The 15,996-nt window shown below is 39.1% G+C and overlaps 1 protein-coding gene across 5 annotated transcripts in view; it reads left to right on the top strand.

Moving 5' to 3' along the window:
• The window catches only part of KLHL31 (kelch like family member 31), a 51,250-nt gene extending 35,461 nt beyond the window's left edge, over positions 1-15,789 (top strand). For 3 of the 5 annotated variants that reach the window (XM_065543902.2, XM_005552721.5, XM_005552720.5), the window contains 2 exons: positions 8,081-9,285; positions 11,048-15,789. In XM_065543902.2, the coding sequence (XP_065399974.1) occupies positions 8,114-9,285; positions 11,048-11,780 (1,905 nt within the window). In that variant the 5' untranslated portion in view covers positions 8,081-8,113 and the 3' untranslated portion in view covers positions 11,781-15,789. Of the gene's footprint in view, positions 1-5,256; positions 5,413-6,527; positions 6,637-8,080; positions 9,286-11,047 lie in introns of those variants that run through there. The other 2 variants (XM_005552723.5, XM_045391052.3) reach the window with 2 other exon arrangements.
• The last annotated feature ends 207 nt before the right edge of the window (positions 15,790-15,996 follow it).

Raw genomic sequence — 15,996 nt, forward strand, 5'->3', positions numbered from 1 at the left:
CCCAAACAAATTTATTTTACATTCAAAAAGGTAACTATTTTATTCCATTATTTGGAACCAGAATGAACCATTTCATGTTCTCCATATCAAAATTTTAATTTTATAAACACTAGCTATACCTTGCACTGTCTCTATCCTCCCATGGTAGAAAAAGCTAACTTTTAACCTACTACAGTTTTTATTCTACCCTGGATTTAAAGAAGACAATATAGGGGACCAGGGTTTCCATGGGTTTGAATTTTTGCCCCAGCACACACTGCACACTTACTTATGTGATCTTGGACAATTTTTTTTTTACTCTTTCTGATTCTTAATTTCTTCATTTGTAAAATGAACATAATATAACCTAACTTTTAGGATATCTGTAATATTTAAATTTAAAAACTAAAATTATGTAAAGTACTTAACATACTTTACGGGGCCCAGCATGTAGTATACTCTCAATTAATAAACACTAGCTATATAGCTGTTTGTTAGGTGAAAATGGAGTTATCAATTTACATTAAATACATAACACAGATTCCTGCTTGGTGATGTATATTTAAGAATTAATATACTTAAATTTGGCAAATAGAAAAGATGATGCAAAATGTGATGATTTACGTAATTCTGCCCAGCTGCTTATCAGGTGTTGAATACATGGCACTAGAAATGGCCCAAGAGCCAGGATCTGCAGTGGGCATGGGGAGGGGAGTGTGGAATTGCCTCTCTGTTACCCTTCTGCCCAGTTTCTAATGGGCAGCTCTTCCAGGGTAGTCAAGAGGCTGCTCTGCGTGATAGCAGATAGAGCAGAAGGAGAGAGACTGTGGAGTGCATAGCAAGGGAAGGTGAATTCTCTGGGCTTCCTCCACAGAATGAAAGGATAACTCCAGTAGCATAGGGACCCTTCTACAACCCTCGGCATCCTGTGCAAAGTCTTTTCTTTGACCCAAAAAGGGAAGGGACTGGCAGTGCCTCCAAATAGTTGTTCATCCCATTACACAACCTCAGCTGCTGTGGCTAAACCTGCTCCTCCTTCCAGAATTCCTACTATGGTAGGAATAGTGTGAAAAGTGCAAGCCACCAACAGTCCTGGCAGAAGCTTGTAAAGTTCTTCCTCCCTTTGATCCCAAAAGGCAACGTGTTAGAGCCCCCCTTAGGTAGCCAGGCAGAACCAAGCCTGCTGTGGTTTAGGAAAAATGGAGAAACGGCCTTCACACTCTCCCAGCCACGGGCAGTTTAGCAAAGATGCATGCCTTGCCATGCAGACCATAATCCGAGTCAAAGCCCTCCCTAGGGTATAGTAATCATATCCTGGCTGATGGCCCTGGCTACCCAGCTTGGGACGCCCTGAGCAGCTGACAACAAGATATTCACTCTGTTAGAAAGAAAAGAAAGAGAGAGATATTAAAAATTTAAAAAAAAAAAAAAAAAAGAGTAAGTAAAACCCTCATCCAACTTTGCCAAGTTAAAGTATTAATTGAATCAAAAAGAACGGAATGTTTCAAAATGTATTGCTCAGCATGTGAGTTATACTCTATATATGAACACATACATGTCACTCACTTTTGTAACACCTCTTCCTCACAGCCACATTTTGACTGTCATTGTGACCATCATTGATGATGACCTAGGAGTGCACAGTGAACATTGGTAACATTGTAGGAAAAAACAGTGAGAGTTCCTGTAGGAATTGCTCTGACTACATGTCCACATGTGACCTGGTTACTGGATAATATGTTTTTAAAAGTACTCAATTTTTTCCCAGTCATCTATTAGCCCATATCATCAGCCTCAAAGCCCAGCACTATGACCAAATTAGTAAAAGGAAGTAAATTAAATTGTTCCACTTTCCTTTCCTGTGCAAATATATTACTTTGCTGGCCTTTTATGACTTCTTTCCTTGAAGATTGCCCTTGCTCTTAACTTAAACATGATTGTGGAAAAATCCTGGTTCATCAAGTGGTGTGCTGTGTGTTTAGGCAGGTGTGTGTTTGTTTGCACCCAGTGTGACATGCCTTGTGTCTGTACCCAGAAAGGCTCCAATGTGAGGGGCCTGGAGAGTTTGTTAAAGCCTTTCCTGTATGCCCCATGAGAACTTAGCCTCTGATTTCTGATCCCCCATAAAGAGGGAGCTAGTCTTTTCTGTAACAGGGCCTGCAGCACAAGATGGGGCTTATTAATTATTAGTTGACCACAGTTCTCCTCAAGTTGAGAAAAGCAGTGGCTTTGGGAGATGCAGGAGCAGGGCCACAGGCAGAGCATTTGTTAGGACATAGAAACAAATGAACAACTCTGCAGCCCTGAAGTCAACATCAGAGCTTTGCTCAGCTTCAAAGCAATGATCCTGATCCTCTGGTTCCTCTGAAGGATCTGCAGCAGTGTCCTTATTGGAGGAGCATGGCACAGAGTGAGAACACTTGGGTGGGTGGGTGGACAACCTTACCTATGAGTTACAGACCCGGCAATGAGATATCATGGTAGCTCTAAAGAAAGACTGAATTTATGAGTATAGATAGGAAAATCTGGCCACAAGAAAGTTGCTTGCAGGCTTTGATTTCAATGGTTTCTTTTCTTGAGACAAAGTCTCACTTTGTTGCCCAGGCTAGAGTGCAGTGGTGCAATATTGGCTCACTACAACCTCTGTTGTCTCCCAGGTTCAAGTGATTCTCTTGCCTCAGCCTCCCGAGTAGCTGGGATTACAGGCGCGCATCACCAGGTCCAGCTAATTTTTGTATTTTTGGTAGAGACAGGGTTTCGCCATGTTGGCCAGGCTGGTCTTGAACTCCTGGCCTCAGATGATTCACCCACCTCGGCCTCCTAAAGTGCTGGGATTACAGGAGTGAGCCATGGCACCCAGCCTGACTTCAAGTTTCTTAAATGGTCTACTGCCTGTTCCTCTCCTTCTCCCCACTTTGGAGAAAGCTAAGTAAGCCAGTTACCTCTAAAAAGTGATTTCACAGGCTCTAAAAGACTTCTTTTAATAAAAAAAAATATAAATACATATGTGTGTGCATGTGTGTATCTATCTATACGTTTTCAGTAATGTTATAGATTACCTGAACAACATTGTCAATTGCCCTGATTATAATGTTCTATTTATAGAACATTATACCCAACAACTGCAGAATACAAATTCTTCTGAAATGTATGTGGTATATTCAGCAAGTCAGTACATATATATGAATATATGTATTCTACAAAGGCTACTCTGATAGAAATTTGTATGTGAGTCATAGAAGGACACTTATTTATAAAACAAAAACCATGCATATCTGAGAAAAAGAGTAGATCTGCCCATTAACTGGTTAGCTTGGATTCATTTGTCAGACTAGCTAATGTATTACCCAGAGGGGTCTTAGAGAAATAGGACAAGGGCAAGAGAATATAAAGAAAAAGAAGGGCATGGAAGTTCCCGTGAGTGGAACAGGCCAGGGCTGGGTCAACAGTGGGAACACCAGGAGTAGCATGAAGGTCAGGCAATGGAGGAAAGAGAAGCCAAAATAGGAAGTAAGAGAAAGAAAATGGAGAGAGAGCAAGCTTTTACTGATTTCACTATTTCATCTAGCCTCAAGTTGCTCTCTCTCTTCCTGAAGATTTCTTAGTCCTTCCGGAGAGCATATGAATTTATCAGGTTCAAACCTTCTTGGCATCCAACTTCCTATATGTATTGACCGAACATTACTTGCCCAACTATCTCCCTCATGACCTCAGCCATCTCTGAATGCATGTGACAGGCTGAGCCACGCCTCCCTGCTGCAACTTGAAACATTTCCTGTACTTCTAATAACCTTCTCCCTCCTATACATGCTGCTCTTTAAAACCCTTCAGTTACCAAGACCCAACAAGATTTGTGTTATCTGCAAAACCTCCCATTCTAACACCACCCCACCACAATAGTCCTTTTTATTTGAATCCTTAAATCCAGATACACAATCTGTTCCATGTACTCTGTTGTTTTGCTCATCTAACCTATAACCAAATGCCCCAAGTTTTCTGAACTTTTGGGGTTAGCCCGACCTATCAAAATGAAAAACTATTTCTCAGGTTGTGTATTTGTATGTATTCCCTTTCTCTCCCTGGCGTTTTTTAAAAATCTCATAGAAATATTTACATGTTCCAGAACTCTTCCCTTGGTTGCTGTTTGCCACTTCTTTTCTGAGTCACTATGTGACTGTCCCATATTGCCTCCTGCTCCTCACGACTGCTTGTCCATGATGTGGTGGCTTTCTCTGATTCACTTCACTCTAAAGCTTAAACAGGCTCCTTTCTTTATTCCCAAAGACAACTAACATAGGCTACTGCTTGTCATGAAAATGGTTCAAATTTTTTGAGCATTCACTTTTTGTCAGGTACTCTGCAAAATGCTGTTACAGACATTTCCTCATTAGGCTTTCATTGACAACCCTAGAGGCAGGCACTATTATTATCTTCTCTTAAGAAATAAGTCAGTGGAGACTGTAAGAGGCTACGTAATCTATCAGGCTAGGTAATCTATCAAAAGTCACACGGCAGATAAGTAGTAAAATTGGTATTTATGTTATATTTTCATTGTCATTCTATTTGAAATATTATCAAAATTTCTCCTGTGATTTCTTTTTTGACTCATGGATAATGTAAAAGGAAATTGTTTAATTTTCAAATATTGAAAATTAAATGGTTTTCCTAGACAACTTATTGTTATTAATTTCTAATTTAATTCCATGTGGATCAGAAAGTATGCTAAAATATTAAGATCTCTCTGTAAATATTATGTGTATATCAAACAAATTGAAATAGCCAAACAGCTGCTGCCCTGAGCTTCTCTGAGTCCCTCCCACCCTTCCACCCTCTCCTGGGTCTATTATCTAGTAACTGAAGAATTACACAGTGTACCCTAGGGAGTCACTGGGACCCAGGTCCAGCACTGTGGCCTGAATCCATTCTGGTTAGTAGATGTCCTGTTTTATCAGTAATTAATATTTTAAATATGACCCTTACATGCTACTTATGAAACAACATCTTAATGATGAATAACAGAATATTTAGGATTTCAGTTTGAGGCACTCAGATTACTCCTCAGACTCAGGATTTCCTCTAAACGATGAGCATTTACAAATTCTGTATCTATATGAATGAAAAAAAATGGGCCACAGGAGTTCTTCCAGGAACACAGACAGGACTTTTCCCCCCAAATTTACTCTGCTATGCTTACCTAGCTCCTTATTAATATTTTACATTTGCCATGTCTTGTCTCTCTAAAATAAATTACATCTTGTACTGCTCCATCGTTCCCAGCACTGTGCTGCCCACACCAAGATGGATATCTGATAACCGCTTGCTGACAAATACTCAAAAGCTTCTCCCAGAAAATCCAACAAGGAGACACTCAACACATAAATTAATGCATTTGAGCATTAAAATGATAGTGGGTTCATAATCTATTTTCACAAGGTAAGGACGCATTTTGCATTGTTTGCAAAAAAAGAATGAAGGATATATGTGCTATAGTCTTGTAGAAAATATAAATGTGAATATGATAACTGGAGCTTAAAGAAGAAAACAAAAGCCCTGGAAAAGAAATAGACCATCTCTATTTTCTGCCTACCTGCTACTCTTCTTCTGCATGGATAGCAACAGGAGCAAATACAATAGAAGGGCTACAAAATTACTTTAACACATACACCACCCATCAAATTGATAACCCTTCAAGGAGAGCCAAAGCTGAGTTTTACCCCTCAGGATAAAATTACAGTGGGATTTAAAACACACACCACCCCTCCCCTCCCACATACACACACACAACAAAAACAAAAAATTGTAAACCACCTAAATACGTAGATGCTTATCAACAGGATAATAGTTGAACAATGTATGATATACCCTTACTATGTGTAACTATGCACCAATTTTAAGGAATGAGGTGGATTTATACATATACTGCTATGGAAAGATGTACATGAGTTACTGCTAGCGAAAAGAGAAAATTGTTGAATAATTAGCATAAACCTGTTTTGACATAAGTTTTCCATAGTGTTATGTTGGAGCTGGCTTACACTGGCTCACAAGAGCTGATTGTTGAATTTTCAGAAATTTGGCAAGCTGATTGTTAAGCAGTTGATAGCTTGAAATCAGCCATGATGAGTGTATTTGCACCAAAGAAATCATCAGATTAGGCTGGCCAACGCGGCTCATGCCTGTAATCCTAGCACTTTGGGAGGCCAAGACAGGTGGATTGCTTGAGCCCAGGAGTTTGAGATCAGCCTGGGCAACATGGTGAAACCCATTCTCTTAAAAAAAAAAAAATACAAAAAAACATAGGCAGGCATAGTGGCATGTACCTGTAGCCCTAGCTATTCAGGAGGCTGAGGTGGGAGGATTGCTTGAGTCCTGGAAGTCAAGGCTGCAGTAAGCCAAAATCACACCACTGCACTCTAGCCTGGGTGATAGAATGAGACCCTATCTCAAAAACCAAAAGGTTAAAAATACTTGTTTTCCCAGTCTGTTGCTTGCTTTTTAAAGAGTCAGTTTTGTTTCATGTTTTTATTTTTCTATATTCCAATATTTCAGTCTTTCCTTTTATGGCTTCTGGATTTTGTGTCAACTGAGAAGGGCCTTCCCTACCCTAAGATGTAAAAACAAAAACAAAAACAAGATCCCTAGCTTGTTCTGATTGATGTAAGTTTGTGTATGTGTATATGTTACTTAGATATTTAATTCATCTGGAAGTTATTTTAGTGAATATATAGAGTAGGAAATCAGTTGACCTAATGCTATCATTACAAGTTCTTGCCCATTGATTTTTTAAGCGCCACATTTATCCTAATATATATACTCACACACATACACTATATAAATATATAAATATGCACACACATATATACTGTATATATCTATACACACATACACACATATACGGGTTTCTACCTTTTATTTTGTTCTGGTGAGTTTATAGGTTTCGACCTCTTATCTTATTCCACTGAATTTCTTTTTATTCCTTATCCAAAATTTTTAGTTCCTCTAATTTTTTTACATCTGGTAAGAATTCCTTTATTTTTAAACAATATTCCTAGATGTTCTTTTATACTCACTCCCTCAGTTAAACTCTGAAATCATTTCATTAATTTCCAAAAAGAAAAAATATAGAGGTAGCAATTAAAATTTCACTGAATTGACATCCATCTCTTCATATAGGACTCTAGAGTCCCTCTCTGTTAAATCCTCTGGCAAAATCTGATAGTACTTATCATATGTGTCTCACTAAATTCGAGTCAAGTATGTATATCTCTTAAAATATAACAGGTTTCATTGCTACTGCAAATAAAATAATCTTTCGATAATATTTTCTACATTTCATATGGATTCCTGAATTTTAGTATTTTACTGAGGAAAATCTTCGGAGTGTTTATAATTCACTTTTTCATGAGAGTAAACTAAACCCTTTAAATGATAATTAACTACTATTCTACTGTATAGCTCAATCAGAAAATGTTGGCTGGGTACAGTGGCTCACATCTGTAATCTCAACACTTTGGGAGGTGGAGGCGGGCAGATCACCTGAGGCCAGGAGTTCGAGACCAGCCTGGCCAACATGGTGAAAACCCATCTCTACTAAAAATACAAAAATTACCTGGGCATGGTGGCACACACCTGTAGTCCCAGCTACTTGGGAGGCTGAGGCAGGAGAATCGCTTGAACCTGAGAGGCAGAGGTTGCAGTGAGCTGAGATCATGCCACTGCACTCCAGCCTGGCCAACAGAGAGAGGCTGTCTCAAAAAAAAAAAAAAAGAAAAAGAAAAAGAAAGAAAGAAAAGAGAAAAAAAGAAAGAAAAAAAAGAAAGAAAACGTGGTCACTTTTTCTGTATAATTACCTGGCAATACAGTTATGGAGAGATTTCGTTTGATAACATAAATCTTCCTAGAATTGTCTTCAATGCTTCATGCTGAAGTAACCTATCTGTAAAATGTGCATCTAGTTTAATATGTCTTTAAATCTATTTTTTAAAATTAATCTATTTTATGCCACGAAAACTATTATCTTATGAAAAGGTTTCTCAGTGTAGTATTTCAAAGTCTAAAGCACAATTAAAATAAAACTATGCTTTTTTTTCCTTTTTTTTAGCAAGCTCTTGCCTGTGACAGTGTATTTGCCAACATGGCACCCAAAAAGAAGATTGCCAAAAAGAACAAAGGAGATATCAATGAGATGACTATAATCGTAGAAGATAGCCCCCTAAACAAACTGAATGCTTTGAATGGGCTCCTAGAGGGAGGCAATGGCCTTAGCTGCATTTCCTCTGAACTAACAGATGCTTCTTATGGCCCCAACCTCTTGGAAGGTTTAAGTAAAATGCGGCAGGAGAACTTCCTATGTGACTTAGTCATTGGTACCAAAACCAAATCCTTTGACGTTCATAAGTCAGTGATGGCTTCATGCAGTGAGTATTTTTACAACATCCTGAAAAAAGACCCATCAACTCAGAGGGTGGATCTCAATGATATCTCACCACTAGGCCTGGCCACTGTCATTGCTTATGCCTACACTGGAAAGCTCACTCTCTCCTTGTATACAATAGGAAGTATTATTTCTGCCGCTGTTTATCTTCAGATCCATACTCTTGTAAAGATGTGCAGTGATTTTCTGATACGGGAGATGAGTGTTGAGAACTGCATGTATGTTGTTAATATTGCTGAAACATACTCCCTAAAAAATGCAAAAGCAGCAGCCCAGAAATTTATTCGGGATAACTTCCTTGAATTTGCAGAATCGGATCAGTTTATGAAACTTACATTTGAACAAATTAATGAACTTCTTATAGATGATGACTTACAGTTGCCTTCTGAGATAGTAGCATTCCAGATTGCAATGAAATGGTTAGAATTTGACCAAAAGAGAGTAAAATACGCTGCAGATCTTTTGAGCAATATTCGCTTTGGTACCATCTCTGCACAAGACCTGGTCAATTATGTTCAATCCGTCCCAAGAATGATGCAAGATGCTGATTGTCACAAACTTCTCGTAGATGCTATGAACTACCACTTGCTTCCATATCATCAAAACACATTACAATCTAGGCGAACAAGAATCCGAGGCGGCTGCCGAGTCCTCGTCACCATTGGGGGACGCCCAGGCCTTACTGAGAAGTCCCTTAGCAGAGACATTTTGTATAGAGACCCTGAAAATGGGTGGAGCAAGCTTACAGAAATGCCAGCCAAAAGTTTTAATCAGTGTGTGGCTGTGATGGATGGATTTCTTTATGTAGCCGGTGGTGAAGACCAGAATGATGCAAGAAATCAAGCCAAGCATGCAGTCAGCAATTTCTGCAGGTACTTGATCTTTTATTAGGAACTGAAATGGTTCAATATTATAGGGAAATAGCCCTAACATAGAAATAAATTAATCTTGCTTATTAGCTTAGTCCATTGGCTTAGTAAATCAAAAATAATAGTAATGCCGCCTTACGTATGTTCAGCACTTTATATTACATAAAGTGCATTCATATATATTTTGCACTATAGATTCCTGAAGCAAGCCTGTGAGGTGGGCGGGGAAGAGATAATTATGCTGATTTTACATATGAGAAACCTGATACCCAGAGAAGTTATAACACCAGTAAGCGGCAATTCACATTTACTCATTTCTAGTTGGGTACTCTTCACAATATACTGATTTTTGATAGGAATTAGGTACAAATTTAGTTTTTAACACTAAGTAGTAAGAAAGAATAGAATAAAACAAAATTTATTTTAAGTGACTACTACTGACAACTGTCAAATTCATAATTGGCAAATAGAATGAGATCACTAAAACTGTGGCAGCTAATTCTTTTGAAATACTTATTTGAAAACCGAATAACAGAAAATGTGTCAATATTGTTGACACATATAGAAAAGGGTAAAAGAGTAAAACACATCCTTCAGAAAAATGGAATTCAAATGCCATATTATTTTATATATTTATGATTAAAAATTAAACTTCCATTTATATGAAATGTTCAGAAAATCATGCTTATATCATGGTAGTAGTATGAAGTCAAACATAACTAATGAGCAAGATCTGAAAATTTGTGTAGCATTTCATGAAAAATATTCTTTATTATTCCATTATGTGTGTATGCATTGAAAAGAACACAATTAACTGATTTTCAGTGTTTAATTTGTAACTATAGTTAAGTTTAATCTTAACTATGGGACAAAGTTACATGGGACAAAGACGAACATCAGACTGAAGGAGTGAGTTCTGTATTTACAATATTTCTGAACTATGTCAACAGGAAAGCATCAGTTCACTATGCTTATTTTCCTCCTGCTGAAAAGACACCTATTAGTACTCAAGTCGCTTTTTGAGGTATTGATTTCAGTGCTTATACATGGATAGTTCCAAGCACTGAAAATATATATATATATTTATCCTTAAACTAAAAAGTCTTCTCTACCAATAAGTGCTGGAAAATAGAAAAGTATCCAAAGTTAAGCCTTTGATGATGCTTTTAGACATGAGTTCCATTGCTCTCAGTCTAACAGACAGGAGAAGACTTTGTTGAGTGGCTTGGGCTTTACTGTGGCAATGGCCAAGAGAGGTGTAGAAATAAGGGGTTTGCGAGAAATTGAGAAATCCAATCAGTCAATTCGTATCTTAAACAGCGAGAGGGAGCTGGGAATGGTTGGCATCTGAAGATATGCAGAATTGACTTTAATATGGCGTTGCCCTCCTCTGATCACCACAAATGCCCAGTATCCCCCATGTGCACATCTCATAAATCCCGCTGTATGTAGATATTTCAATATAGAGGAAACGGGCGCTGAAAGCTCAGTCTCTGTGGGCTCTTCTCCAAGCGGCCCCATAAAGGGAGTGCTTATAAACGGAGGAAAGGCGGGGGCGAGGGGTAGTCAATGCCTGCTTTGTCTTTAGCAAGTGTCACACATTTTTACTGGCTGAGAGAGAAACTCCAGCCTCCAGGTGAGGAGCTGGACCAGGTCCTCGCCTCCTTGCAGGGGTAGTGTCAGGCTTCCCACTATGGTTTGCGGAGTAACATGGGGTCCCCAGCTGCCGCCGACAAAGCTGTTACACCTTCTCTGTCATTTCCAGATACGATCCCCGCTTCAACACCTGGATACACCTGGCCAGCATGAACCAGAAGCGCACGCACTTCAGCCTGAGCGTGTTCAACGGGCTCCTGTACGCCGCGGGCGGCCGCAACGCAGAAGGAAGCCTGGCCTCTCTGGAATGCTACGTGCCCTCCACCAATCAGTGGCAGCCGAAGACGCCCCTGGAGGTGGCACGCTGCTGCCACGCCAGTGCGGTCGCCGACGGCCGCGTGCTGGTGACCGGAGGCTACATCGCCAACGCATACTCGCGCTCTGTGTGCGCCTACGACCCGGCCAGCGACTCGTGGCAGGAGCTGCCGAGCCTGAGCACACCCAGGGGCTGGCACTGCGCGGTCACGCTGAGCGACAGAGTGTACGTGATGGGCGGCAGCCAGCTGGGGCCGCGCGGGGAGCGCGTGGACGTGCTCACCGTGGAGTGCTACAGCCCCGCGACCGGCCAGTGGAGCTACGCGGCGCCGCTGCAGGTGGGAGTGAGCACCGCGGGCGTCTCGGCGCTGCACGGCCGCGCCTACCTGGTGGGGGGCTGGAACGAGGGCGAGAAGAAGTACAAGAAGTGCATCCAGTGCTTCAGCCCCGAGCTCAACGAGTGGACGGAGGACGACGAGCTACCCGAGGCCACCGTCGGCGTGTCCTGCTGCACCCTCTCGATGCCCAACAACGTGACTCGGGAATCCCGGGCCAGTTCGGTATCTTCTGTGCCAGTCAGTATCTGAGCCCAGGTAGATGCAGGGACGCAGAAAGAATACGTTATTTATTCATAGAGCCACGTGGTTAACCTCTGAGTTCGCGAAAAGGAAAATATTTAACATTTACTACACTGATTGTATTGTAAAATATGTCGAGGCACATGTCCTGATGGCTTTAAATTCCTGGTATGGCATAATCTACCTCTGTTTTTTCTGTTTGTTTTTTTTTTTTTTTTTTTTTAATCGAAATACAGGGCCATGGCCAACAAAAGAAACAATTTATTTCAGCGGCCACTGGGTGGCAGACGGAATTCGTTATAGGCACTGTTCCAAGGCGGCATGTTTCCTAAATGTATAGCGGTTACACCCACATTTGAGATTTTTTCCTCTACACTTTAGTACACTTGAGGTTTATGTAAGTGATTTCATGTTCAAAAGTTTATTTTCCTCTCTCTCTTTTTTCTTTAGGAAGTTGAAGATATTCATATAGATTTTATTTAAAAATGGAAATTGTCGATCTACGTAGACTTAAGATTTAATTCTCTATTTCAACGCAATTTTTCCCCCAAATGTGATTGAGTAAAGGATTTTGAAAGATATCCCATGACAACGTAATAAAGCTTAAAACAAGATCTGACCGAAAAGGAATAGGGATTCCACCCAGGGACCGTAAAGTTGATAACCTTTGCGTTAGCGGACATTTCTCTTTTTCCATGCCTCAGGCCCCAGTTTATTTTCTACCATAAAATCCTGCTGTCAATCAAGGAATTGATTTGAGTCATTTAATTTATAGTGTAAATTTAAGTCATGTGGTTGTTTCAACTAGAAGGATTTGCATTTTATCCCTTGTCCTCTGTTAAAGAAGAATTTCACATACCCTGGGAGCCTTACCCTCACCGTAAAAGCTACACCAACCTGGTTAAAGGCAACCTTGGCCCTAATGTACGCCCTGCAAAGATCACCAAATAAAACTATGTCCCTAAGGACCATTAGCTTGAAGCTTAGAGAGCCTGAAGTTTATACAACTAATAATAATAATTTTATTTGCCCCAATCTTTTGTAAGACAAGAATGAAAGAAACATTTGGAATTTGCAGATTTGGTAGTAACTGGATGAACAGGTTCTCCTGTTGATAAATGCCATTGTTTCCCATTTCATATGGATCCTCCTGATTTCTTAAGTAAAAATCAAACACTCATCTCACATATATAAAAATATATGCTCATTCTGTCCTATTTTTATTAATCTCATCTGCTCCAAATTAGCTTTGGATTTATAATCAAAGTATATCCACTTGATAGCATTTTTCTTTTTTTTTTTTTTTTTTTTTTTTGAGACGGAGTCTCGCTCTGTCGCCCAGGCTGGAGTGCAGTGGCCGGATCTCAGCTCACTGCAAGCTCCGCCTCCCGGGTTCACGCCATTCTCCGGCCTCAGCCTCCCGAGTAGCTGGGACTACAGGTGCCCGCCACCTCGCCCGGCTAGTTTTTTGTATTTCTTAATAGAGACGGGGTTTCACCGTGTTAGCCAGGATGGTTTCGATCTCCTGACCTCGTGATCCGCCCGTCTCGGCCTCCCAAAGTGCTGGGATTACAGGCTTGAGCCACCGCGCCCGGCCGATAGCATTTTTCTTATATGTTTGCCAAGTTTTGAGGAAAGGGAATGGCTGTAGTAAATGATACATATTTTCCTTTTTTATAATTTATCACTTTATTCTTTGACAGTTTATTTGTTTTGGAGAGGAAGTGGCCTATCAATTATGGGTTATGTGCAATTGGATTTTGAAAAATAAAACAAGCTATTTAGGAGTTGAACATGAGTTATATGGAAATATAATTTGGTTTTCATTCATCTCATCCTCTCCACTTTGTGTAGATAGGTTGTTGCTAGAGTTATGATATTTATTTCTAAAATATGTTATCTGAACTGTGAAAAGTGGTTCATGTAGTACACTTTGTGGAACAATTTTATATCATTGCCCCTTATGAAAAGTTCAATCTCTGGGTATTTAATGATAACACTCAGGTAAGGGCTACAAACGCTGTAAATTAAGAACAAGACATTATTAATGTAAAAGCACTGGGCTGTTTCCTTATCGTACACAAAGAATCTTTTACCTTGATGTATGTGGATATGGTATATTGCCTTGGTGTATGTCTATGTGTGTATACGCACACACTCATACAACTGAGCAGCCTATAGTATACGGTTAATTTTTAGAGAAAAGGTGTTTTATTGTGGACTACACATCATAAGTGGGTGAATAGATGTAATTCCTTGATGCACGCTAATAGATGTGTTCCCATTGACATCTTGGAAGTATTGTATGAAAAGGAGGACCTAGGGCTTGAAATGAAATGAGAATCAATCAGTTGTAACATTACACGATGGAATAATGAGAAGAGATGCTGAAACTAGAGGATTTTTCGTCTATCAAAGCTTGATAAAATAGATTGTGCAAAAACTTGGCAGTGGCTTTCTAGAGATGAAACTGGAGACATGTTAGAGCTGGACAAATCATTTAAAATTACTATTTAACTTATTTTCTTCATTGTTTATCTGAAAACTCAGAAAATCCACATATGTGAGCTTACCAGATTCTTAGGTACGTTGCTGTTCCATCTTCTGCTTCAACAGTTAGGAAAATAAAGACCAATATGAATTTGGAATGTTGGAATTTCTGACATACCACATTGGCGAGGAGTATGGAATGTAAGGATTGATGAAAGTTTCATATCCTAGAACATTTTGCATTGCCAATTGAAAGACATAAAAGTATGCAGAATCAAAATAATGTGTGTCCCCTTTCATGTGTAAGCGAAACATATTCTTTAAACCACCTATTGAAGCAGTTGCTGCTAGAAACCTAGTTTCTCCAGATTTCCCAAGTGGAAAATATTTAGTATGTTTTTAAGCTTACATTCAATTACTCTCCAGAATCTTAGGACCCAACCATATACTTCCTTTTATTTTTTATTAAAGAAAATGACTTGTTATTTTTGTAACGTCTGAGTCCTGTGATCAAATAAAAGCATCAGTTCAATGTATCAGAGAAATTGCATGTTACCCAGCAGCTGAAATAATAAAATTCAAGCTCTCTTTTTCCGAGTGGGCCAGAGACCTGATGAGAAAGTCTGCAGGAAGCCAAACTTTAACGTAGTTTGTCCATTTTTAGTTAGGTTCTTGGTGCCAAATTGTCATCCCTGATGCATTAGTTGCTTTCAGTGCACTGAATGAATTTTATTTTTACTTCGTATGTTGTAAGAATGGTTTTGAATAGAAGGACAGTGATGGTACAGATTCGTATAATTTTAAAAGATGATTAGATGGTAGTGAAGTGTTATGAGTGAGGAGGTATAATTGATGCCATAAGAAAGTGAGTACTGAATGGTTCTATGATTTAAGGTAGAGCAGCAGTTGTAGTAAGTGTATTTTACAAATACGCATGTAAATAGAAGTTTACCTGGAAATATGTATGTTCTAAAAGGTCAACTTTTTAATTTTATTTTTTTGATAGTTATCCTGGCCAAGTGTCTTCAGAACTCATCCAAGTTACTAGGCGAAAGAAACTAAAATCACCTCATTAATTTTTTTCCGTTAGTTACAACCAAATGAATTTATGTAATCTCTGAATGAGCTAGATCCTATTCCAGCCACTGATGAATAGGTTCTCCAGCACAAGGCAGCATTAAAAGGAATTACTTTTCAGTATTTCTTTTCACGCCAAAAAACCCTACAGCATAATTTTCCAAACAGTGCTCTATTGGTAATTATGAGAATTAAACACTCTAAAATATTAAAGATTTACCCTCTATCACATTCGTTGGGTAAAGACCATTTAATTTGCCCTCTCAGGGAATTTGAAATAAATTATTTGTCTTGGATATTCTTTAAAAACTTTTTATTTATTCAGCAAATTTTGGCAAAAAAAAAATTCATTTGCTTAAAACATTCTGGTACTATGTAAGGAACAACGAACTAAAATGTATGCAGTGTTATTTTGTAATCTCATCACTATCAATAAAGCTGCATTCAATAAGACCTTAGTCAATTACTAAATATGGGCAGTTTTGAAATATCCTTTCTCTGATGATTGGGGTGTTTGTTTTTTTTCTCTACTTAGTTTTCATGATGATTCACCCAGACAAAACAACAACAAATGACAAGTAATTGAAAAAATGTTTCAACAGCTTGAAGACTAGTGAAAGAAAAAGGTATAAAACATCAATAGAGACTTGCTTTGTAA

Source organism: Macaca fascicularis, chromosome 4 (genome assembly GCF_037993035.2).
Source record: "Macaca fascicularis isolate 582-1 chromosome 4, T2T-MFA8v1.1".
In the NCBI taxonomy this organism is placed as follows: domain Eukaryota; kingdom Metazoa; phylum Chordata; class Mammalia; order Primates; family Cercopithecidae; genus Macaca; species Macaca fascicularis.